This window comes from Heliconius melpomene, chromosome 13 (genome assembly GCF_056956725.1).
Source record: "Heliconius melpomene rosina isolate 202511_hmr_F chromosome 13, ASM5695672v1, whole genome shotgun sequence".
Taxonomy (NCBI): Eukaryota; Metazoa; Arthropoda; class Insecta; order Lepidoptera; family Nymphalidae; genus Heliconius; species Heliconius melpomene.
Genome location: NC_140401.1, coordinates 4,121,411 through 4,148,331, shown reverse-complemented (window position 1 = coordinate 4,148,331; position 26,921 = coordinate 4,121,411). Strand labels below are relative to the sequence as shown.

General features: G+C 31.5%; 2 protein-coding genes across 3 annotated transcripts in view; one reads left to right on the top strand and one right to left on the bottom strand.

The window, feature by feature from the left end:
* Positions 1-9,525: 9,525 nt before the first annotated feature.
* Positions 9,526-17,850, top strand: LOC146532569 (uncharacterized). Of its 2 annotated transcripts, none has more exons than XM_085196483.1 (3): positions 9,526-9,668; positions 14,761-14,985; positions 15,555-17,850. In XM_085196483.1, exons 1-3 carry the CDS (start codon positions 9,626-9,628, stop codon positions 17,228-17,230), a joined length of 1,944 nt encoding a protein of 647 aa, XP_085052609.1. In that variant the 5' UTR covers positions 9,526-9,625; the 3' UTR covers positions 17,231-17,850. The 2 variants fall into 2 exon arrangements, with proteins under 2 accessions (XP_085052609.1, XP_085052608.1); XM_085196482.1 differs by having other exon boundaries at positions 14,761-15,015.
* A 2,399-nt stretch (positions 17,851-20,249) lies between these two features.
* The window catches only part of Elovl7 (ELOVL fatty acid elongase 7), a 32,901-nt gene continuing 26,229 nt past the window's right edge, over positions 20,250-26,921 (bottom strand). The window contains exons 7-9 of the mRNA XM_085196234.1: positions 24,981-25,117; positions 23,316-23,471; positions 20,250-22,973 (exon numbers count right to left, since the gene is read on the bottom strand). Of these exons, the coding sequence (XP_085052360.1) occupies positions 22,821-22,973; positions 23,316-23,471; positions 24,981-25,117 (446 nt within the window). The 3' untranslated portion in view covers positions 20,250-22,820. The remainder of the gene's footprint in view (positions 22,974-23,315; positions 23,472-24,980; positions 25,118-26,921) is intronic.

Here is a 26,921-nt window from a genome sequence, read left to right as displayed (position 1 = left end):
AGTTAAAACAGCGAAATTGTTATACGGAATTATGTGTGTGTTTTAATTTCTATTGTTTTTCAGAATTTCATGATTTTATCGAATACCTGATTGAGAATTATTATCATTAAATAATTAAATCAGGCCATTCGAGGCGCAGAAGCACAAACGTGTATCTGTAAAGGCGTCAGATTGGGAGTTCGATTCCCACTCGAGGAAAAAAAAAATATAATGTTTTCATCTGCTCTGGAAGTTCCGCTTCTCAACACGTAAAGCATCCAAAATTCTAAAAGCTAAAAAAAACATATATACAAAGTTACTTAGTTAAATCGTTCACATTATTGTCGCAGTAATATAACCCCCAGTACAACAACACAGTGACAAATTGCAAAACTCCGGCAGTCGAGTGTTTACACAAGTGGTGCACATATTCACTCAAAACAATGCATGTTATGGGAAACTTTTAGCACAAACAATAATTGTTAGCAGTTTTAATCTAAATTATTACGAAATCACGAGCTCAAGGTGGATTTTATCTTTAAAAGCTATCCTCTAAACATAGGACGCTTTATTCTCATGATATCTATTATAAGTCTCGATTGTATTTATTATTGTTTTAAAGTTTTTTAGCCTCACTTTGTATCCCGCACACGGATCCTGTCGAAGCAGAGGGAACCTAGTGTTGAAGACACTCCGTTCTCCATTTTCCGCGGAATTCTGATGGCATTGCGTGTTGAATGGCGGAATTCAAAGCCGCGCTTTGCCTTGACACTAGAGCGAAAGAAATAAAAATATTAAATACTTAATTTTCTCGAGTAATCGAACCCCCGACAAGTCACGCGTATGCTTCTGCACCACGATCGGCCTTCTCTTAGTTAGGAATACAAATTTTCAATTATTTGCAATAAATATAAATTAATTTTATATAAATATAAATTAATATTATTTTTATTGTAACTTGTCTAACAACCATAATTTTTATATCACAAAAAAATTGTATATATTATACTTATGAAGAACAACTTCACCCGCTTTTGAGGCTAGCCGCCACTAAGTAGCATATGACATTGTTTGATCTAATTCTAAGAACAAATATTAGTTTATAATGAATAGAGTTGCATCACTAATGAAAGAATAACAATACATGATTGAGGAATCGTTGCTCCAGCCGATACAGATACCGTCCGCAGTCGACCGCGCACCGTGAAGAACATTTGGTCCACGGCCATCTTACATGTTGCATCGGAACTAATAGTATAGTGTTAGTATGTAAATACTAATATCGAAATATGAGCTACTGCTAAGTTTAATTTTATGTAAATGTTCTTGTTTTTACTAAAAACTTACAGATTTTGCTCTTTTAGGGAAATCGATTTTATAAAATTAAACGTGTATTTTTAACCTCATCTAATTCATTTTCTTTCATTTATACAGAATTTCTTAGAAATATGTGAGAATAAGTAAGTTGGTACGTGTATTATACTGCTTGTAATGCTTGTACAGTACACTCCAAATCCTCTCAGTCTAACCTTATAACAATATTAATATAGAAAATCTAATAGAAATTAATAAAATAATTAACAACTTTATGATCCTTTTAAAAAAATCATAAATTAGACCTAAATTGAATATAAATACATAATTTTTCTTATATAATAACATTATGAATTTATATATTCGATTATTTATAGTTCTGCGCCAATATGTACGGTATATGCCAGCCAAGTATTACAACTAGAAATTGGCTCTAGTGCCATAGCGAACCATCTAGAACTAAACTTTAACACGTTTACTGTATCTAGGTAATAACATTACATAAGTCTTGCAAGATCCATGACACTTCGATATATTATCGTAACGGCAAAATTATTACATTATTTTATAGCTTCCATCACTTAAAACGTAGTTGAAGTCGACATAAATACAAATTATTGTTTTGGACTCATAAAAATAAAAAATTCAATCAGCTTCACGCTGTATCCCGCACACAGCAGGGTAGGCAAGGGTTTCCGTTTTCTAATTTTCACCAATTTTTCAAGGCATTACGTGTTGAGTGGCGGAACACAACGCCACGATTTGCCTTATTACCAGAGCGAAGAAATGAATATATTAATTAATAACAATTGATTTTCCCGACTGGGAATCGAACTCTTAACCGTCGCGTTACATTTCTAAAAATAGTACTAAATAAACAGAAAATGTTATCTTATGAATCAGCCATAGCAAATGTAGTTCTTGAAATAGCAGGTACTACGTCTAACCTCGGTAACCGGTTCACAAAATTTATTGCTACAAATTATATTGTATAACGAATGAAGTATTCATAAAACAAACATATTTCCGTTGATGGTATGGGCCCGTCACGACCTGGTGCTGCACGTTCAATTTGTATAACGTAACGTCGATAAGCGTTTTACTCTACTATTCTGCAATGTATTTCTTTTATTGCTAATAAATTTCAAAGAAATCACACATTTAGATGCATTTTTGGTAAATACATCTTATATTTCATCAAAAATGCAGACGGTGCTAAAAATATACAAAAATCTCTATTAAATTTATGACAAGACTAAAAGGGATAGATGAAGGTATTCTTATTACCAAGTTTATTATTCTAAATTCTAAAATACTAAAGAAACTAGTGATTTGATGGTTCTGGTTATTGGACTTTTGGTATGGATTGACTTTTACACTAGGAAACTCAATCTATTTAATCACTCTAAATACGAAAATATACGAACGTTTTTTTTGCTTGTAAACTTTTTGCAACATTACATTGCAAATTTAATATTATAAAGTAATATTTATAATATTAATAAAATATATATTTTTTAAATTATATTTTCGATATTTATAAAATATTTTTGGCCTTTACTATCTTTCATCAATACAAAGAAGGCAGCTCCTTAAGTGATTTTAGTCACATGCACTATGACTATACGAATACGAACAAAGCACATTGTTATTGAGAGAATGGAGAGATAATCAAATTAAACACCTTTATGTTAACTTAGAGTTCCATACAATACCTTTTATTTTAAATTACTTGAAAAAAAACGTATAATTCACTTATTTGTATAAAATATAATACGTGAATATATGTATATATTTCCTTTAAAAGTTTTACGTCCTTATGATGAAAATGTTTAGGATTTATCAAAGTTCGCTGTAATTTTCAGTTTATTAACAAATTGATCTGGAAAATTAAGTATCATAGCACTAATTTCCTTCTGCCTACCTATCTGTGTCCGGGATACAGTGAAAAAGATGAAAATTTGATCTAAAGAAGTAGTTATAATAAACTGCTTGAAAAACTTTATGAAAAAAAATAATATAAATCATTAAAGACCTTGAGCCATTGTCTACCACCAATTGAATGAACCATCCGTCGGATGCCACAATTAGTATTAAAACTATGATAAATGATGATCTCAATTATTGTACCCAAATTACTAGTAAGTTGTGGGAATTAGACATCGGTAGATGCAAACAGTGTTGCAAAAGCTGACCTTTAAACCACCGTTTATTGGTCTAACTACTTTCATTTGGATATTTTTTGTTTTTATATGTATGTAATAGATGATGAATGTATTAAAAGAATAATTATTTATGCTATTTTTGAGATTTTTAGCTTGCTAAAATATAAAAGCATAGAAAATTGGTTGATATGATAAACTTTAAATATAAATAGGGCAAAGTATGTACATACTATGTATGAAAATATTCAGACAAGATTTTTATGTAATAGTGAGACATGCGATAATATCTAAATGATTAGAGGCCACCGTGGCGCAATGGCTCAAGCATATAACTGTAAACGCGGCAGTAGTGGGATCGATTCCCCCTCAGGGAATGAATTATTGAATATATTCATTTCTTCGGTCTGGTGTGGCAAAGCGAACTGTGGCGTTGAATTTCGCCAATACGCTGCGCTTGAGTAAGCAGGGAACGGAGAGAGAGAGAGAGAGTCGGAAAGTAGGGAACGGAGTGTCTTAACACTAGGTTACGGCTTACGGAATACGGCGTGAAGTTCAAAAATAATCTCTACACGAATAATGTAACAAGCTTAATTTCCTTTATAACGTAAAAAACTAATTTGTGCAAAGAAATAAAAACAGTTCATTATAAAATGCTTCTTATATGAATTACATTACATTATCTTAGATGGCGGAATATATTGTTTATATTCATTCTTCATTTATTTACAGCAGTCATTAGGTAGATGAGGCATAATTAACCTTTCCACAAATAGTAAATATGAACCTAGTAGGTATTACCGAGGTACTCACGAGACAAGTGTCCGCTTGGGAAATCTTCAGAGTGGAATTTGAGCATCCTCATCAAAGGTCACCACGAGGTCACAGCGCAAAGCTAGAAGCAGAACGTACAATAGCAATATTACAATTAAATAGAAGGTGAACTGCGAGTACTGGTTTACGTGAACATTCCCAATGCAAATAAGAAATGTTTAACGAATTTTGCCATTTACTTTATCAAAATTTATTTATATTTTGCAACTTTTAAATTAGAAGGTAAATAAATAATAAAATATTTAATTCTAATAATAACTTTTATCATTGAAACAATGAAATATTTTCTTAAATGTTGTAAGTTGATTAAAATGAAATTCATATTGTGTGAATTGTGTGTGAAATTGGAGATTTTTTAAAATGCTTTAAGTCCACTTCTTTTCAATTACTGACACCAAATAAAGAAATAAATAAAGTGAATTATAAGTAATTTACAGATAATTCACATATAATAATGTGTTACGGATTGGTTTAATGATTTATGTGTGATGAACAAACACAAATAGGGCGAAATTGTCCATTTATTATTAATGTACATACAGTATATTACGATCAGTAATATGTTAACAGGTTTATGTAATAGCTTCAAGCAAGATTGAGATAGGCACGAAGTCAGATGTAATGTAGTGTTTTATGACTTTGCTCATTAAAATATAACTTATGTAACCAGAAATATAATGGGGGTGATACCAATTGCGGTCAAGAAACACGCTGTGAGATGACCTGAGATATACTATGCTAAATGATACTATTACATCTTTAATTTGTAGAAATATTTTTTTTTGGCTTTACATTGTATCCTACATAGCAGGCTAGGCAAAGGGAACAAATATTTTTATAAATAAAAGTTAACCATAAAATTATTATAAAAAATTAAATATACTAACATAAGCTTTATGTTTAAAAATTCTATACACAATAATTCCTTAGTTTTAGGCCATTTACATTTTATACAAAAATTTCATATAAAAGACTTCAACGCCATAACATAATTTTGAGATACTAAAATGTTTATTACCCTTACAAGGACTTAACTTCTCCAAATATTAAACTAAAATAATAATGAAATTTATTAAATTGAGATATTTAATCACATACTTAAAGATAACATAATATAATACAATAATAGTATACTCCGTCATCAAAACTAGGCTATTTCAACCGCAACGACATTGTGCTCATTAAATAACATTCAAGTTTATCTTCCATTACTAACATATATACTGTTTTACACATGAAGGATTATACCGGCTGGTCTTCAGACCCTCAGTGGACAGAGAGTATCGAGTGTTGAGGGTGTGATAATCAGATATATCATCTTTCATGGCTAATGGAACAGAAATGATGATTGTGACATTAGCTGTTCTACGGCCGGCTTATATTACAATGTTTAAAGTTGTTATTATAAATTGTTTATAACGAATTATTATAAGCGTTGTAGATAAAAACAACAGGAAGAGAAACGAAGTGTTATTAATATATGAAAATTTGTTATCAATGTTTTTTTTCAGCTTCACTCTTTTTCAGGTACCTCAGGGTAGACAGAGGAAACTTTGTGTTAAGATACTCCATTCGCTACTTTCTGCCTAACTTTCGAGACATTGCGTATAGAGTGACGGTACTCTATACCCCGTTTTCTCTACCAGGGAATTCTACGGGGAAATGAAGATAAATGAACTAAAAACATTTCTCCAGGTGGAGATTGAACCCATAACGACTATGTTTACAGTTAGACGTTGTCTCGCTGTACCACGACCACCAATGCTTATATAATCCATATTACTGTAATAACTATATGTATTGGACTTTTTGTCATTATTAGTTTATTAAACTCCTCCTTAAATTAGATATTAGCTACTGCTTATAGGTATATTATATATGTGTATAATATGTGTATGTTTGTATGTATATAATGGAAAGAATGGTAGTTAATTTCAAATACTATATGTTTAGAAATAATAAATATAATTTACATATATTTTGCCTAAGAAACTAGTTTTAAAAGATACGTACGTATTAGCATTAGTTGGTAACGTTGTGGAAACCGTGTCGGATGGACTGCAACATGAATGCGGAAAAGTTATGAAACTAGGAATATGAGAAATTTCAATAACGGGTCTATAACGCGCTAAGTGCCACATAATTGTTTGTATGACGTAAAGTTGTAACTAATTGGTAACTTAAAATAAGAAGATGAATTCTTTAAAATAATATTGATATATACTTTATATCTAACACTACGTATTTAAGATGAGTTTTCACTATGAAACAACAAAAAATATAATTTAAATTTGAATGAGCTTAAGACTTTTTTACTTATACTTATACTTATATATAATACTAGCGGACGCGCGCAGCTTCGCTTGCTTATTTAGGGGTGTATTCTAATAAACCACGAAACATGTGTTCAATGAAATATTTTTAAGAGTCTAAATTTCAAATTTTATAATAATCGGTAGCGTTTTAAAGATTTTTTCATACAAACTTTCAACCCCTTATTTGCACCCTTAGGGGGAGAATTCTAAAAAACGATGAAACACGTGTTCAATTAAATACTTTTAAAAATCTAAATTTCAAATTTTATAAAAATCGGTGCCGATTTAAATTTTTTTCCATACAAACTTTGAACCCCTATTTCACCCCTTTAGGGTTAAAATTTTTCAAAATCCCTTCTTAGTGGATGTCCAGATTACGAAAGTAAACTTTTGTCCAAATTTAACGTTTCTACGCACAGCGGTTACGGCTGTGCGTGCGTCTTACCTCAGTCAGTGAGGACAAGTCCTTTTATATATATAGATTACAAATATTTTACAATATAATTACTAAGTAAATACTTTACATTGAATATCTAAATTCACCAATGCATTATCTTAGCGTTCCATGAATTCTCTGTACAGAGAATGGAACCTTTATCAGTTCCTGTGACTTGGGACCTATTCCGTATAATTTTACCTTTTATAACGCGCATTTATGATCACCTTTTGTTTTTACTGAATGAAATTTACAAAACCCATAAGCATTGCATACCTACGCAAAACTTCCCACATAAGTGTCAATACTATAATATTATTATATATAAATTACATAGATTTTTTATATTTGCATCGCCCTGGTAGCGAGGCAAACAGTGGCGTTGAGTTTCGCCATTCTACACGCAACAGAATTGAGAACAGAATATCTTAACACTAGATTACCTCTGCCTAACTTGCTTTGTGCAAGATACAACGGAAAGCCAAAAAAAAATTATACTATATTTTAATAAACTTTCGAGCATTTAATTTCTTTTATTATGAGATAATAAACACATTTATACACAACTGGAAAAATTCTATTGAAAGGAACAGAATTATGCACTATAGCATTGTTGAGTTGGATAACAATGGCAATTCCGATTACGTGAATGCAGCCAGTTTTAGAAGTGGGTGGTGGGTGGTACTCAACAGATGTGAATACCTTCGTGAATCATAGTACTCGTACCTAAACCTTAATCTCTTATAGATTGCTTAAATTTTAACAGAATTAATATTAAACTAAGTATTGTTATATTATTAGTAATCAACATGCTATATTCTTAAACATTTAAGGAAACCCGCAAACTCGAGTTTGTAAATTTTTATGACTTCCCATTGACCTAACAATCTGAACCCTCGGTAGACGGATCCGACTCGCACTTAGCCAGTTTTTTATATATTATCATATTATTAAAGAATCAGAATTGCGTAATACAAAGTAAAGTGCACCATCGCAACGCATGAAACATGTAAATACTAAATTCATTAGATGTGTTCCGTTTACAACGATGAGCAAACTGCATGCCCTTTCACGACGCTTACAACCTTTTATATGTCACGCTTACAGAAGTGAATATCTACTGTCATGGCTTAGACGTACATTTTTATATTGATTCTAATAATAAGTTTCTTGTATCATATATTTTGTAAGAAACAACAGGTTTATAAAGTGGATTTCTTATGCCTACACAACTAAGCATTACTATGAGCCCCTATTCCTGCAGTTATAGACCCGGCATCCGTCCAATAAAAATATACTGCATTTTAAAATCAATAATTAAAAAACACAATTATTTTAAAAGCAGAAAATAAACTCTACTGCAAATCTTTAATTATAAGAGTATAATTTTAGAGGTTTTCTCGTATACATCTGTATATTTAGCGTATAATTTGTTAGTAAGTAGAGTTTTAAGTATAAATGCGCTAAACGACATGTAAAATTGCATAGATTTGCATGTGGGTTTGTCAATGTGGCTCACGTTCACGTTTTATTTGCACAACTGTTACATGAGTCGTGTGCGCGTTCTGCTCGCTTAACAAGATGGGACAATCACGATCAGATGTTTTCTTTAAGATTATCTAAAAATCTATTTAATCTAACATTATAATATGATTGAGGCTATCGTGGTGCCCATTTGAGGGGATCAATTATAGGTAAAACGCTAAGTGTGGTATTAGCATACATGGCAATCCAAATGTAATATCATGAATTAGGGTAAAAAGTGGAGAATGGAGTGTCTCGACACTAGTTTTTCTATGCGATATTTAACCCTTTGATCTTCCGAAAATCTCAATAGAGTGCCTCTTGAATCAGAGAGATTATGAAGATTTCGAGAGACGGGGTCACCAATTGAACATCCCGGGAGTTGAATGGGTCATTGCTTGGGTATCGTCGATAATGTTGGGCTTAAATTGGCTGGGTAATCCAGGTGGGCTATGTCATCGTGTCTATATTATAGACGACACCTAATATTCAACTCCACAACACACAATACAATTATTATATTTTAAATTTAGTTATTTATAAGTTACAAAACATTAGCTGAAAATAATTTCACAACTGCGTTTTTAGTAAATTAATTTAGTGCGCTTACATTGCATGCTTACAAATATTTGTTTTGAATAACATGTTGTTCAATAACCCTATACTATATACAAAATGCTGTGTAATAATTTATATAAACGCATTATCGAATTTCTATTATCTTTACTAGCTAAAATTGTCAATTTTAGTTAGGTAAATTTTGATAAATATAATAAAGATTACTTAATTTTCTTTTCCACATGTTTTTTTGTGGGATCATGCTGTGTAATATTAATAATTACAATGAATCCTTAATATTCTAAATGAATTATGTTGTATAATAAATAAAACAAGGTAATATCTAGCATATACGTATGAACTAAGAGCGTTTACAATATCTAAGTATAAGCGGTCGGGCCGCGGGCGGGCAGGCGAGGCGGCGAGCTTTCAGACCCCTACCGAGCGGGCGGGCGGCGCGCGCGCATCCAACTCAGTCCCTTCGCGACGCTCCTCGCGGCAACATGTCTCCCGTGTGGATAGTTCTCGCATTACTCCCAATACTCGGTAAGTTAGTGATTTGTTGTAAAATAGTGGATGTGCTTACTACAGTGCAATTATTTTTTTAAATAATATATATTTTTAGTGATCCGGAAGGTGAGGATATATGTACGTAGGTAAATGTGCTAGTGCGGTTACGAGCATCTGATTATTAAGTGCAGGACGTCCGGACGCGTGGGAATTGAATTAATTAGGAGGAAATAATTAGCTATTATTAAAAAATATATACGATTTTTTCAATTCAAATATATATTTTTTTAAATGTAAAATGTAAATTTTATTTTATATTCATTGAATTTTTGGGCTTTAGGTTTGTTCTAACGCAATAATTATAAATATTTTAAAATATCCTTTATAAGTTCAAGTTCCTTTATAAGCAATTCACTTAGGTTTTCAAAAATTTTAATATATCTTCACCATACATGTATATTTTTTGTATAGTAAAAGTTGTAATTGCATCAATAATTCTAATTCACTTACCAAAACAAAATATCTTATAATTAGTGATATTATTTCGTGAAGAGATAAAGCTTTCGGTAATACAGGGCTTATCAGCAACATGTTTATATAATTACATACATATTTATGTATATATATCTAAACATTTAAAACTACGAAAAAAAATAAAAATAAACGCCTTCTCATGTATCTATCAATATAATGCATTTACTATCGCCATTGCGTACACTTGCGCAACGGTAATGCACTTTCCCTTCGACCGTACGACTCTAAGCAACCTATCGTACCTAACGTACGTCGCGTCGCGATAATCGATTCCCCGATTTACATAAGTTGTTTTCTCACGAATCCCTTCCTAAAAACTGGGGGGGCGTGACGGCTGGAGAACGGATGTGACCCAAGGCTCTGATGCGCACCAAAACAATACCTCTGTACGTGGTCGAGACAATAAAAGAATCATGTTCAATATTGCGTTAGATGTACTCTACGTACAACTTAAGAAATAAACGGTGCCTGGATTTCTATGGAATACTCATTAAAATGTTATTATTGTAATTTAAACAGATATTGTTATTTATAAAAAGCTTTTAATGCGCGTTATATTAAAAGCTGGTTTGTGGTTGTCTCATTATTCTCTAAGCTGCATATTACATTAAAGTACGAGTACACGTTATATGAGATTATATAATAAGCCTACACTTTCCATAGTTTTTACGATCTGACAATATTTATTATAATATATAATATACATATTGAGGGCAGTCGTAGCGCAGGAGCACAAGCGTGTGACCGTCAATCCGAGAGGTTGCGGGTTCGATTCTCATTCGAGGAAATGAAATATTTACTATTTTCATTTCCTCAAGTGGCCGACGCAAAGCGCGGTGTTGAGTTCCGTCACTCATCAAGCAATGCCTCCAGAATTAGGCAGAAACTGGGGAGCGGAGTGTCTTACCACTAGGCTACCTTTGCCTACCCTGCTACATGAAGCTAAAAAAAATATTTGCATATGGTACATACAGCATCTCTCTCTATTTTATTAGTTTCGCTATTAACGTATGCTTTTAATTTTAACACTAAAGTCAATACAAATAAAGAGGTTCCAAAATCAACACATTCACATAGTAATTTGTAGAAACAATAACAATTTAGATGCGTGATCATCAAAGCGTGAGAAATCTCGTTACGTGAATAGAAAAAGAAAGTTCCTTAGTCGTAGCGTCTGTGAAATATGAGACCGTAGCCCACCATTGATGGTATTGACAGACAGAATGTTGACAATGAATTGTTCTAAAGTAAGTGCTGAACATCACAACAATCAGTTATGTCATATTTTTGACACCTTGTCGAAAGTCGTGACCTGCGACTCGTAATATGAAACAAGTGAAAAATTATCATAATTACCAATAACTTAAATTATTATATTTACCAATAATAGGTAAAGGGAACCTGGGAACCTAGTTCGTTCTGATTAAGATGCTTCCGTTCCCCACTTCGTGCTTTGTCTCGTTACCAGAGCAAAGAAACAAAAATATTAAATATTTACTTCCCCAAGTGAGAATCGAACCCACGCTTGAGCCCCTGTGCTACGATGGCCTCATATAACATAATATCCAAAAACGTTTCTGTGACTAAATCCTCCAGAATAATAATAATTGCAATACTTTTTTTTTTTAAATGAACCATTACTTCTTTTATTACGCACGACTATAGAAAGTCCGATTATATTCTCACATAAATATTTTTTCTATGTATTTATATATAATTACAGCTGTTATATATTTACTTTTTATACATGATCGAAAAACAATAATTGAAGAGTTAACGTAACGAGTAGTTCCTTGGTTATAAATCGCTCCCAACGGAAGTTCAAATTAACTGATTCAGTTGCTTAACATGTCGATTAGTTCGTTATATTTTTTTAATCTAAAATGTTCTTATTTAACCTTTTTTTTCTGCAAAGATTATTAGTTACATTAATAAAAAAATATAAACGTGACGGATATATTCAAAAGAGTAATTATTCTATGCAAAAACTGACCAATTATCATTATTTGATAAGAAATTATGGATACTTTTTACCTACCTACCCTACTGTACGGGTGAGATGCGTGAAGCTAGGATAAATATAGATTATAATGAATGAGGCAAGAAAAAGAAATTACTTTTAAATTGGCGCGGTTTTTAAAAATTGAAGCATTTTCTTTTATAAATAGATAGTTCAACAGAAATAAAATCTTTTTTATATTGATCAAAATTATGATTATAAGAAATTATGCAAAAAAAATATTAAAATTAGTTTCAGTTACAATACATTATAAACAAAAAAAATCTTCTTTTTAATTAAAAGTTGTTTCAACAATTATAATACTTACACTATTAAATATATAATATTTCGTCACGAGCGTCGACCTTTTGGAGAGGATCGTACCTTACTGGTGGGTTGCACAATCGCCCACTCATGGGAATCTCGCTTAACCTCCGACTCGCCATGCATTCACCCGCTGAACGTGAAGCAACCGACAAATGACCACGGTTATTTGAATATTTTTGCAAATACCAAATCCAGTTTACTTGAATTTCGTGCTATATTAACTTAATACTTTATCCAGCAGATAGCAGGGTAGGGCAGAGGGAACCTATTGTTAGGACATTCCGTTCTTCACTTTCTGTCGAATGGAGGCGTTGCGTGTTGAGTAGCGGAATTCAACACCGCGCTTTGCCTCGATACTAGAGCGAGAAAATGAAAATAGTTAATATTTATTTTCTTTGAGTGGGACTCGAACCCACAACCTGTAGCGTTTACAGTCACACGCTTGAGTCCCTGCGCCACGACTGGCCTCGATTAAGTTAGCTTAATTGTGCGTAAATTTAGAATGAAGATGAAAATAAAAATATACCAACATAATATAAAGATAGATGCAAGCCGAAATGACCCCAAATATTAGATAGCTTTTTGTTTGTAGTCACTCTTCATTTCTTCAATTTATTTATTGAATGATAATAACAACAGGATTTAAAGGGAAACTTTTAACGATAAATTAATTACGATTTATTTTTAACTTACCTGGAAAGGAATTTGACGGCACCTCAGTTTTTTGTTTTCAGGTTCATAACAACTGCACCACAGTGGTGTAAATAGTTAAATTAAAATTTAAGCGGCATACACATCTTACCAAAAAATATTTACCTAATTATATATTTTCATAGTCTAAGTGTAAGGAAAGATAGAAAGAAATACAATAACGCGACACAATCCGTGTGAACCAAATGTACCAAGAGTTTGGTAACAGTTGCCTCCAAGTCGTTGACAGCCTGGTGCCGCCTCACCTACCGTGTAATTTGTGGCTTAGCAGCTAGCGGCTTGTATTCTACTTTGTAATATCAAAGCCGCAGCGAGATACTATTGAAACTAAATTATTATTTTTACACTAGCTCGTTGGTTTGGAAAATTAGTAATGATTTTCACTATGTTTTCTTATTCTAAAGTTATGTTTACTTCTAAATATCAATATGTAATTTTTTATATGCATATTTGTTTAGCTTCAATTAACTTAGGCAGGGGGAACGTAGTGTTAAGACACTCTGTTCCCCATTTTCTGCCGTATTTTAAGGCATTGCGTGTTTAATGGCGGAACTTAACATCGCGCTTTTGCCTTGGTAACAGAGCAAAGAAATGAAAATATTAATAGATAATAATTAATTATCCCGAGGGAAAATCGAACCCACAACCGTCGCGTTACAGGCACATGCTTGTGCCCATGCGCCCTGACGGCCTTTCTATATATGTACATACATATATGTTTTATATACGTAGGTATGAATATTATGTATTGTCAGATATTATTTTAATAACAAAATTTCCGCGCAGCTATTATTTAGATATCCGTTTATATTTTGAGTTCCCGTGACCTTTTAATTAATTAATAAAAAATATAATTAGCATTTATAATTAATTGCATAACTTTGAAACGATGTCTACAGCCAACGCCAAAGTTCTAAATTTGGCTGTCGACATGATTTCTAAATTATGTTAACATATATTTAACATTTTTGTTACTAACTTTCATGAGGGAAACAATTTGCATTTTTACAAAAATCATATTTAGAAACGAAACTAGTTTAATTTATAAGGAAAGAAACAGAATTGAGAGTGATATATCACTTATTTTTGTAAATTTTAGAAAAAAATTTAGAAATATGACATTTTGTGCATTTATTTATAAATGCAATAATCAATTTGTTCCATCAGAAAACACATTAAATAAAGAACTAGATGAGATAAAATCAATTATTTAACAATTTACTTACCATAGTTGGGTAAACATAATATTCATTTTGCTCACGTAATCGACCTCAATGTAAGTTGGAAGTGTGCCATTCGGGCAATGTACTATGATTTTACCTAACATGTTAGATAACCTCAAGATGTTCTGCAAATAAATATGCCTATTTATATACTATATTATAATAATATGCTTATATGTGAAATATGTTTAATTTAAAAGAACAAGTCTCGTTACTTTGTTAGTATGTTTAAGTTATTCAATAAAAAAAATATTTATAGTTAATTTTATTTATTATTTTATTTATTTGTTGTTTTATCGTTATAATTATATTAATTTTATTCTTATATTCTTAGGGGAAGCAGAAAGATTTAACTGTCGGGGACGCATACTGGGCGCATATTATGCTGACGCCAAATCTGGATGCAAGGCATTCCACGTCTGCGTAAGAGTGGCAGGTGGTGGTATTCGAGACTTCAGGTTTTTCTGTCCCCCCGGAACCTTATTCCACCAGGAAGCGCAGACATGTACCGACTGGGGCGATGACGATCCTCTCGCCTGCCCTGCCGACATCTACGATGGTCAGTTTGATCTGTACAAGATCGGATCTGGTGAGCTCGCTTTGCAACTAACAATATTTACAAATAAGCTTACATTATAAGCAATTTATGATCCATTTTGATTGGCATTTGAAGGTTTTTAGGTGGAATGTTTTTCGGCGTACTTATACTTTTAAGACATAATAGGTTCAAGATAATCTCCTGTGATAAGTAAGTTATAAGCTAGGTGTATGGTAGTTTAATTCAATTTAATAGTAAAAAGCGCTTGTACTATATAATATAATGTTTTTTATATACCAAAAGTAATGAGCATATTAAAAAAAAATATTAGGCTATTAATCGATGCTTAAAGAGTTGTGAGGAGGATGAAAATTCTAAGGCTGTAAGTTGGAATAGAAGCAGGCGCCTGTTTTATAACTTGAGCAAAGTAACAAAAGCTTTGATTATGCTTCTATGTAGTGCTTATGCATCGTAAAATAAATTAATAGAAATTGGAAAAGAATTAAAATTATTTTTATTTTAATCTAACCAAGTGAACTGTTTTAAATTTATTATTAAATATTTATTTAATTTAACACTTAATTATACAGGGTTCGACACAAAGAAGTTATCGTCTTCAGGGAACCGAGAAGAAGAACCTGAATTTGGTCTTCAGAGAGCAGAAACTGGTGACAGGCGTCTTTCACAAAATAATAATGGAGGAACATCAGACCTTCGAGCAGCGCACTCTTCAGACTTCTTTACCGGCCAACGTGATAGAGGACGCGATGAACCTGTAGTTCAAACCCAGTCACCGATATCCCATGCACCTGCTGCTAGGCAATCTTTCAGGCGACCCACAACAACACGTGCTCCTTACACAACTACACAAAATTCTTCTCCACCTTCGCCAGTGCCTCAATCGTCGGGTCATTCACAGTTCGATCACTCTAAACGTAAACTTGTCAGGAAACGTCCAGTCTACACACCTACTCCTCCACCTACTACACCAGCTCAAACAGTTCCTCCTCAAACATTCTTTGATCAATCACAAAACTTCAACCGTAAAAATCCACAACAGAATAAACAATATCCCACAACTGTGAACGTTCCCGCTCAATATAAAGATGAGTACGTTGAAGTAAGTAAAGTGACTCCAAAACAAAATAATAACAGATATTTCCCAAATAATCCTACTCCTACTCCTTTCTCCCCGACAACACAAACCCCTGCAACGAAAAAAGAAGGCCTTGTTGAAATTTATAACTATGATACGCAAACAACCAACTTTAATAAAAACAATGATAACCGTCCTTTTAAAGTTAAAAATAGTTTTAGCGTACAATCAGATACTCCTAAAGAATCTGATTTTGCACGAATTCGAAATAATAATAGTAAGGGTTTCATAACTTCTACGAGCGATTACAACGCTGTCCGGGCAACAAGTACATCTGCACCTTATAGAAACTTCAATAGTGTGTCATATGAAAATGAGAAAAATAACTTTGGGTCATTTTCTGGGGCTAAACAGAGCCATTTTAATAATCCGACCACCACTGTTCCTTCTACCACTATTTATACTACTACCCGTGTTGACCCACCATACAATTTAAATACAGTGGCATATAATACAAACATAGCTTTTAATACACAATCTTCAAATTATGGAGATAGCATAGAAGATGATGGCCAGTATCGTCTACCTCAAGGTGAGGATGACGGCCAATACAGACCAGAATTGTATGAACGTGAATCAGAATTGCTTTCTGGCGCACATTCTTTAAATATCGCCGCAAGCGGAAATAGACTGCCTGAAGATCAGAAACCAAATAAAAAATTATCTCAGAAGCCATACGCTAAAGCAGCTGTCCCACAACCATTTAAACCAGCCCCAACATCACCTTCCACATCGTTACCAGATTATTACTCAACTACATTTAGGCAGACTGAACAACCCACGCAACGGACTTTTGACTACTACCAAACTTACACTACAACATCTCGGCCTTACGAAGCCCCCTCTGCACAAGCTTACACATTCCCTCCAGCAAGAGTTACATCTACTTCAGCACCTAGAATCACTGAGCGATTCCAATCTCGTGAAACTGTGCCTCAAACATCCCCAGCAGTGTCACATCCACCTAAATCTACTCGACCGCCTCATTACCCTAAATCTAGCAATATTAAGGAAGACACAAGCTACGACTATGCCTATTATGACTCCGATCCAGGGTTTTCCGAATACGATCACATAGAGGAATTTGGTAGAACTAAAACTAAGCTATAAATGTTTCATTATTTTATATATACCACTGCCATTACGTTAGTCGCCTCTTTAGATAATTTATTTAAAAATTTTAAAATAATAAAATATTAATGACAATATATGTTTACGTCTAAGGAGTATTTAATAATTTATTTAAAATATATATTAATGATAAAAAAAACTACTTTGTAAATGTACTCTAAGATTTTAGAGTATTACATAATTTGTGCAAATGCACGTATGTATATCTAAAGAGGCTTTTTGATTGTAATGTTATCTTAAATTATTTTGTGATACTTTTGTGGATGTTCGTATTTCAATAGATTGTAAGTTATTATAATTAATATGTACCTTAAGTCTCCTTTTTTCATCAAAACATGCATAAGAATCAGTTTGTATACGACGATGATCCACGAGGCATATTTAAAAAAACACAGAGATTAAATAAATAAGTCATGGTGGGTATGTTTTTGTTTAAAATATATTTTACATTTGCAATCCAAAATGTAAATGTGTCAAATAAATAGAAGATGGTAGATAAAAGAGAATTATTTTTGCTATATGTTTGAGTACAACATAAATTAAGATGTAACTGAATATTGTAAAATATTTCACTGTAAATAAAGTTTTCTTAAAAAATATTTATATTTTTATATACATAGCAATCACTATATAAGTATATATGGTATATGTAGACCAAAATGAAAGAGTTCTTTACTTTATATCCATAAAAGCTTAGTATTTTGCTAAAACTAAATAACTCATTGCTCAGATCAATAATTTTTCAGGAAAAATAACAATTAGTTTATTAACTTTAAAAAAAAATGTATATTAAATATATTAAAGTATATTAAATCTGTAATTACCTAAGCGATTCTATAACAAATAATTTATCATAGTGGATTTTAAAAGTATCACTGCATCAGTCAGAGGGAACCTGGGAATCTAGTTACCATTAGAAATGCCTGAGAACGGTCTGTGGTAATTTCTGTTTTCCGAATACTGGAGGAATTGCGTGTTGAGGTGCGGCACTCAATGCCGTGCTTTGTCCCGTAACCAGAGCAAAGAAATAAAAATATTAAATGTAGTCTTCATTAGTATGTATCGTCCTCATATTTTTTTAACTACATTTAATATGCATTATCTACAAATTGTTATTGAATTTGTCGTTTATGTTTTCCTTTGTGTGCACAAGCTACATAATAAAGACTATTTTATTCTATGTTTTGTAAAATATAAATGTTTATAGCAAATAGTGTTAGACGACTAATTACAAAATCAGTGCTATAATAATAATAATATTATAAGCACTACATTAGTAGAGTTTATATTAAAAAATAATAGCAATTTCACAAAAGTAAAACATTATTTCAAACTTTAAGATATATGGCACAGCTAAGGAAAATTTTAATGGTGTTACTTAATATAATCCTTACTTAAAAACAAATTTATATAATAATAGAAAATTCCTCTTATTTTAGGAATGTCAACTCTTACAACGTTCAAATAATGCATCTTAGAAAAAATACCACTATGATTAAAAATACATTTAGTCTCATGTATTGGTAATTTAAACTAAGATAAACTTTACTTAGAGAAAAAATACTTTAACTGCAGCCTCACAGTTTTGCTACTTTTGTTAACACTAGCTTGTATCCTCCTGATGTACGTAGGGTAGAGGGAACTTTTAAGCTAGTGTTAACATCCTCTGTCCTATGTGAGTTCCGGTACCTAATAAGCAATACCTCGAAAATTCAGCGGAAAGTGGAAAATGGAGTATCTTTATACTAGGTTCCCTTTGTCCACCCTGCTACATGCAGGATATATCATCGAGCTGAAAAAAAAGTCTATTTACAAAACAAATAAATGTTTTAAGTCTTTTTAAAAAAATCATTGTTCAATCATTATTGTAATCATAGAGTGGAAAAAGAATACAAAGAATTATTCCACATAGTGTGAACTTTAATTGCATATTATATGTAGTTTGTAGGTACGTACCGTGTTAAGCAATATAACATCACAGTCATGGTTATAAATAAGATGACCAATTATCTACCGGACTTAACTATTGCAATATATTTATTATACGCGACGGTTGTGGGTTCAATTTCCGTTCGAGGGAATAAATTATTTAATATTTTCATTAAAGTAAAAAGATGAAGCGAAGCGTTTCGTCTCGGAAATTGGGCAGAAAAGAAAAGACACAAAAAAGAGAAGACAACCACTGAAATCTTATAGGTTTTCGTTTATTGGGTGGCAAAGTTTGAAAACGTAAAAATGTTTTCTTAATATTATATACATAAAAAAAAATTAATTTGAAACTTTCATTTAAAAAATATTATCATTTTGCCCCTATTCGACTGATATCAAATAAGTGTGATTCTAATTAATATATAACGCAATTTATCTCCCATTTTGTGAAATTCGTTCAAGACCAAATGTGTACTGCAAGTATGTATTTGTAATATACTCGTACGTACACTACGTAGTCTTGACCGAATTAAAAGAAAATAATATTTAAAAAGCTCTAAGTTTATTTAGATGGTAAAAGAAGTTAGCACTTTGGCACCATATTCATTCCAGGTGCTGGAGCCCATCAGCTATATACTTGATATTCTGAAGCGATATGTGATGATGTGAAGGTAATATCCATGAGCATCGCATTGAAAAATATGCTATGCTATGCATTTTAGTTTGCTATCTTCGATACTAAGAGCCTTTTGAATGCTATTTTCTCTATTATATTATAAACTGGCGGCCCCCATGTGGCTACGCCCGCTTGAATTGAATTTGAATCTTGAACTTGAATTTGAATCTTGACCCTGCGATTTGCCCTATCAGTCTTTTAATTGATTGACGTCAATAACTGACAACTTTAATAAGGTACGTTTTAATTTCAAATAAGGAAGAAAATAACGGACGTCAAAAATAAAATATTTTTTTAATCAAAGTGAGAGTCATAACTGCATCATCGTAGAGTCCAGGGCCTTCTTTGAAAGAACGGGTTTTTAGTATTGAAAATAAATACATATTAAAAACGTACAAGGTGATCGTCAATGACGCAACGCTATCTGCAACATGTGGTCGAGGCTAATGAAACTATAAAATATGATAGTCAAATTTTATTTAAATAAGTATCTTATTGCAAAATCACCGATACAGCTCATAAGATTTCAAATTTTGTATCTTATATTTAATTAAACATCCTCAGTAAAAATGGAGATTAATTATGATAATATTTAATCTTTTTATTTTATTGTTTTCACCACTTTATTTCTTACAAATTATGTATTTAATGAACAAATTGTATACGTATTGTATTGTATGTACGTTGTTTAACTTTAAAAAAAAATATATTCACATTAATTAACTTAACAGCTCTGGTAATATCTCTAAGGCAATTTTGATAAAAATAATACATTTAAAATAGTTTGAGCTTTTATTTTGATTTAATTTAGACGTTTAGAAATGAATAACAAAATAAAAAAAGAGGTAGGTGCTATTTATTGTACGTAAAACAACTGTTACAATCTTGTATATTTTTTAGTCCTATACAAGACGCCTATTTGTATTAGGAATTATGAAGTCTTATGCAAAAATAGTGACGTACTTTGTGAAGTTTTTTAAATGAATATTTTAAAATGGAAAATTATTTTTTTAATTATTCCTACATCACTATCGTGGACTTTTGCGTCATTTACCTATCCACCTTCCTTAAGTCTACATTACACCTATATGTACAATCGAATATTAACGCAAGCTAAGGCAAATTAATATAAAAGTATAAAAACCTCTACATACCAGATTACCAATCACAGAAATTTAATTTTTACATCTCTATAAACCAAAATACCATACACAGAGTTTTTACAAGAAAATAATTTATCTAGGGGAATTGTGCTCAAGATGGCATACTATGATAAGATGACACACTACCAATATTGATGAAACTATTAGCGCTAAGTGCGATCTTGTGACGTTTTAGAGAGTGTCTGTAGATGCAGCTAGTGCTTAAATTCAGTATGGGTGCAAATGAATGCAGATGGGCAAATAATTCATGTTTTCGTTATTTTCAATTGCAACAAATTTTTCTTTCGCTTTTGCTTGATGGTGAAAAGACATGTAAGATAAAGATTTTCTATTTGAACTAATTATAAATGTAAAATAGGAATATTATATGACACAACTTACGTTAAAAGCGCATCCTAACCTATAAACTTTTGACACAACGGTTAAAATTAAATTCATATATCTATTGGGTAAGATGACATACATAACGTGAGTATAAGATGGCATACTATCTTACCCTTATAAATAGAATCGATATATTTTTTGCTTTACCTACAAAATGCCTGGCAATTACAAACGAATATATATTGGTCACAAGAAGACATGGATAAGGCTGCTAAAGCAAGGGCATTCAATAGCCGCAAGTGACGAAGCTTATTTCCCTTTTGGAAAAGGAAGTGACTGATAATGGAATCCCACCTCATAAAATTTGCAACATGTATGAATCTGGCCTTAATACTATATAAAAGCCCCCAGCAAAGAAGAAACTATTTATTTGTGAACTATGCTCGACAAATAATGATGGCGTTTTTATGCCACATACTAAGTATGTCATTTTACCCTGTAGATATATCGTCTTACACTGGTCGACCTAAATGCGATTTTTGTTTGTTTTTATGATGTTTGAAAGATGATTGTTCTGAAACTAAAATAATTTCGTTGATTATGAAATATATAATAGTATACGCAATATGCTGTTCTCAGATGACTTTATTTATTTGAAATATTTGTCTTCAAACAAAAAGTATGTCATCTTAAGCACAATTCCCCTATATGTTTCCTGTTAAAAAACATCAATAACTGTCAGAAATTATAAAAAAAATTTGTTTTTTTATAATTTCTCTTGTCATTATCATAATTATGAATATTAATGATTTCACAATTAAAAATATATTCAATATTTATTTATTTAGTATAAAACAATTCTTCATGTGAACACTTTTTTCTAGTTGTACTCGTAGATAGTGCAGAAAAGAGCAATTTTTTTTTTATATAGCGCATTGAATAAATTTGTTTTTTTTATTTCAAAATAACATTGTTTGTTCTACAAATATGAATTATCTTTGTAAAGCTTGGATATTAAAGCAGAAAACACCATTTTATATGCTACACTTAAAATCATAATAAATAGAAAAAATCAAGAACTAAGAAACAAACGATAACAACTGATTAATTTTGTGATTAGGTAATATATATTCTGTGACAGCACCGAATATTATTCTAAATTATACTAACACTTGTTACTAATTGAGCTTATTATTTGAACTTATAATGTGAGATTCACTAAGCATTCGTTTCCGCCATTTCGTCTCTCTGATAAAAATTGAAAGACTGTTTAATTTTATTCAATCCTAGAAAAAATAAAAACACAACAATATTTTATTTTTATCTTTGTCTTATATAAAACTCTGAAGTAATATAACCATAGTAAAGTAAACCAGTTATTATAAAACAATAATAAAAGGCAACTTTGTTCTACAGAAGTATATAGTAACATGACATGTGGTACCACATATAAGTACCGCATTCGTATGTATTCGTATCACTGTGATGCTACAGCTCCCGCCATCCTCTGCCGTACGTCACCTAGTGCTGAACCATTGCTGAAGCCGTTCAGGAGTGGCAGCTTCATTTCTTTGGTTTCGTATTCGTGTTTAGATTGTTCTTCATCCTTCTTTGCTTTTGCTTTGATATTCTGTAATTAAAAAAAGAGTAAATAGTTATGATTTGAGGGCAAAAAGCGGAATAGACGACGGTCGACGGTTTCTTCCTGGATTTGAAATATAATATATTGAGTGGCGGAGTTGAACGCCGTGTTTTGGATAACGACTCGGGGAGCGATGAAAATAATTAACTCTTCCGAGTAAAGATTGGACCCATAACCATCATGTTTACAGTCAGATATAGTCCAACTGCGCAAAGAAGGCATCTGCTCCTACTTTTGTAATATTCTATAAGACTTTGTAATATTTGAAAAGGTAGGAAATACCTTAAAAATCTTTAAATGAAAATTATATACATTTGTCAAAATTAATACCTGTGCCTTCTTTATGTATGCCTGTTTGTAGAAATCTGAGAATAGATAGTAGAAGAGGACGGCGTGCATTCCTATCCACCAGACGAAGGCACGAGGGTAGTCGCAGTCGATGAACAAAAGCTGGAAGGCGTGGAAGAACACCAACACAAATTGAACCTGTAAATAACATTTTTCAAATAATTAATATTCATTGCTCAGTTTTCCTTTTTCATTTAAATAGACTGTCTGTTTGTTCAATTAATATAATATACTAGAAACGACCGCTTTTTTGAGCCTATCTATTTTTAAATGTTTAATAATACGAAAATGTAGGATAAGGAAGAGAAACAATGCGATACAAAATGTAAGTACAAACGGAATCGCGTTTATTTAATCCGTATTAGCCTTCACATAAAAAGTCCAGACGAATTACTCTATAGCAATACTAAACCTATATATTACAAAACTCGTTTTTTTTTTTATAAATCCGTATTCAAGAACCCTATATTTGATAACAACTCGCTTTTCGTACAAAAAAAATGTGAATAGCGAAAAAATCGAGCGAAACCAAATAAACTAGTTTTTAATGTTTATCATACAAAATATTAACTCGAACATTCTTCACAAGCGTAATGAGTCAGTCCAGTATAATTTCCTTTCTGATATCATTATCTGGATATAGGTGTTTATGTCTCGGTAATGACCTTAACGTCCCTTTTACTTAGTCCGTGATGCAATGGACAGTCTTATTAACCTTGCTGATGAACGTTTAATTACAAACGGCCTTAGAAATACCTTTGAATGCACTGCGTGCAATACTAAGTCAATTATGGCAATATATTTAAAATTCCAAAACAATTGTTGTTACATACTTCGTTAACGCATTGGTAATTAGTAGGTACTCGTTCTTGTCTATAATATTTCTGTGAACTATAATTATTTTTGTATATAATTACAAAAAGTCTGATTTTGAAATAAAAAACGGAGCGAGCATGCAAATAGTATGAGATACATAACTACTAGCTTGCTATAGTTGCCCTACCATCACAGAGATTGCCGATATATATACAGGGTGTAACGCGGTCGACGTGACAACGGTTGTCTATGGGTATACCCCTTGAACGGCTACTGAAGTCCTATAGGACTATTCAATTCACCCCAATGTATGTCAGTGGTTTCAGTGGTTCAGCAGATATCTGAGCAGATTAAATCGATAATAAGATCGAAAAAAAAATGTTATTATGGAAAACAATGTTATAGAACTCTAATATGTTTGTATTTTTGTCTGTGCGTTTCTTCACGCTTATCCCAGAAACGACTTAACAGATTTAAATGCAATTCCCTAAACTTTTAGTGTAAATTTTATGTCAATCGGTTCATAAATTAAAGGGTTATGTCAATATAAAGAATCGCATCGTAGGCAGAGAAAACCTTGTATTATGACATACCGGTCCCCACTTTCTACCAAATTCATGCATTGTGTGCTAAGTGGCGGAACTCAACGCCGCGCTTTGCCTCGATACCAGAGCGAAGAAATGAATATATAAACTTAAATAAAAATTTAATTTCCTCAAGTGCGAATCAAAGCCACAAAATAAATCAAAATAAATGATTGTGTAGTACATGCAGGCGAAGTCGCGAGCGGGTCTCTAGTTATAATAATTCAAATCATTCGTTTAGGCTTACCATTTGCAGAGTTGTAAGATATTTCTTCCACCACAAATACTTCTGGATTTTAGGGCCGAAAGCAGCTAATAAGTAGTATGAGTACATAATAATGTGAACAAATGTGTTGAGCAATCCGAAGAAAGTAGAGTGACCACCTGGAAAAAAGATTTACTATAAGATTTTTGATAATTTCGTTCACATCCTATACAAAAAATACTAAACGATGATTATTGTCTAAAAGCACAAGTAAAAGTAAAGCATTAAAACAAAAAATACAGAAGTAGTCACAATACGGTTCGATGCCATACGATACAATTTAATATTCGTTTGAACTGGTTACTTTTATACTTTTAAGTTATTATTTACAACCTGACAAGGGTACAGCACGGTCCATGTAAATAAATTGAATGGCATTGCAAGCTCTTATTTAATACATTTTCTTTTTGTGTAATAATGCATATATTTAAATTTTTTATAATAATTTGTTAAATATTAATAAATAATGCATCTTGCAATAACTTGCGTTATACTGTAAGTTGTATTTCTTCTTTAAGATTCTCTATTTATGCTAAGGTTTTATCGGTTTTATTTGAAGAATTATTTATATAATTTTAAGAGACTAGACGTGAAAAAAAACTATATTATACACATTTTATATTTATTCAAATATATAGAAAAAAATAAAATCATTTTACATTAATTTTATAGAAAAATAAAATAGTACCAAATACAAATTAAAATTTATTGTCATTAGCATTAAGTTACTAAATAAATATATAGGTACTATATCAATAAGCTCGCATCTTTGCGCTCGCCATTATTTAATATGTAACGAACACATACAAACTGAATTAAAATAATATACGTATCGTATTTAAAATTACAATGTTCTTGCTGAGATATATTTATTGTTTCTGTTCGGAGCCCAAATGTGGTATTTTCCATGTATAATAAATTGAATGGAATATTACTGAAGCTCTTGCCGTTACTATTATATTATAAGATATTATTATAGTAATATATTACTATAAAATTAAATTACATTAGATTAATAATTCTATACAAACATATAGCAAAGCTGTTTAATGTGAAAAAAACAAACTGAACTGTCAGAACGGGCTCAGATATTTTATGATAAACACATACACACACACACGTCATAAATCGTATCTATCATATTAAAATATAACAAAAAAACATTTTAGAGATCCTGTTCGCTAATAGGAAGCAAAAACGTATCGTACAGAAACCGGAATTAACGTCTAACAGAATATACACGTAACAATCTGAAAATCATAATATTGTAACGTCCATAAAAACATATTTAAATCATATTATTAAAAAAAAAAAATTAACTCTACCTTCTCCAATTCCATGAAACTCATCCTTATTAGCAAAATATAAGAGATGCTTCAAGGTAACAAAGGAAAGAAATAACTGTAGAAGTGGAAGCCAGCAAAAAATTTAATTATGAATTATAAATTTCTTTTCTATACATTTATTATTAAACTTAGTTAATTAGAATTTAAATTTAAAATAAATGTTAATGAAATAAAAGTAATAGGCATAAGCCTCTACTTATTAATAATGAATGGTTTTGCTTAAAACCATATTTTTATTATTTTATTCATTAATATATGAAAAATGTGTTATTCATAATTGCTTCCATCTTACGCACGTTAGCCTTTACATATTTTAATCATCTTACGCACGTGAATTCATTAATTTGTATTTTGAAGTTAAATTTGAAATTTTTATATGTGAATTCTCAAATAGTACCGGACGTTTTCGGATATATTAAAATATTTAACGAGCCATTGACACACGATCATGTCGTAATGTCATTTAAATAGTCAGTATTTTTGTTATACTTATATTACGTTAAAAACTATGTATTTCCTGTCTTTTACTCATATAATTGCGAGCGTGTAAACATTATTCTAGAAAATTCAATCTTAA

What these genes read in the sequence shown, in the direction of transcription:
- LOC146532569 (XM_085196482.1), top strand. Translation starts at nt 9,626, where the DNA reads ATGTCTCCCGTGTGGATAGTTCTCGCATTACTCCCAATACTCG. An exon ending in CGCATTACTCCCAATACTCG is followed by an intron (nt 9,669 to 14,760) that starts GTAAGTTAGTGA and finishes TTATATTCTTAG; the next exon opens with GGGAAGCAGAAAGATTTAAC. An exon ending in TCTGTACAAGATCGGATCTG is followed by an intron (nt 15,016 to 15,554) that starts GTGAGCTCGCTT and finishes TTAATTATACAG; the next exon opens with GGTTCGACACAAAGAAGTTA.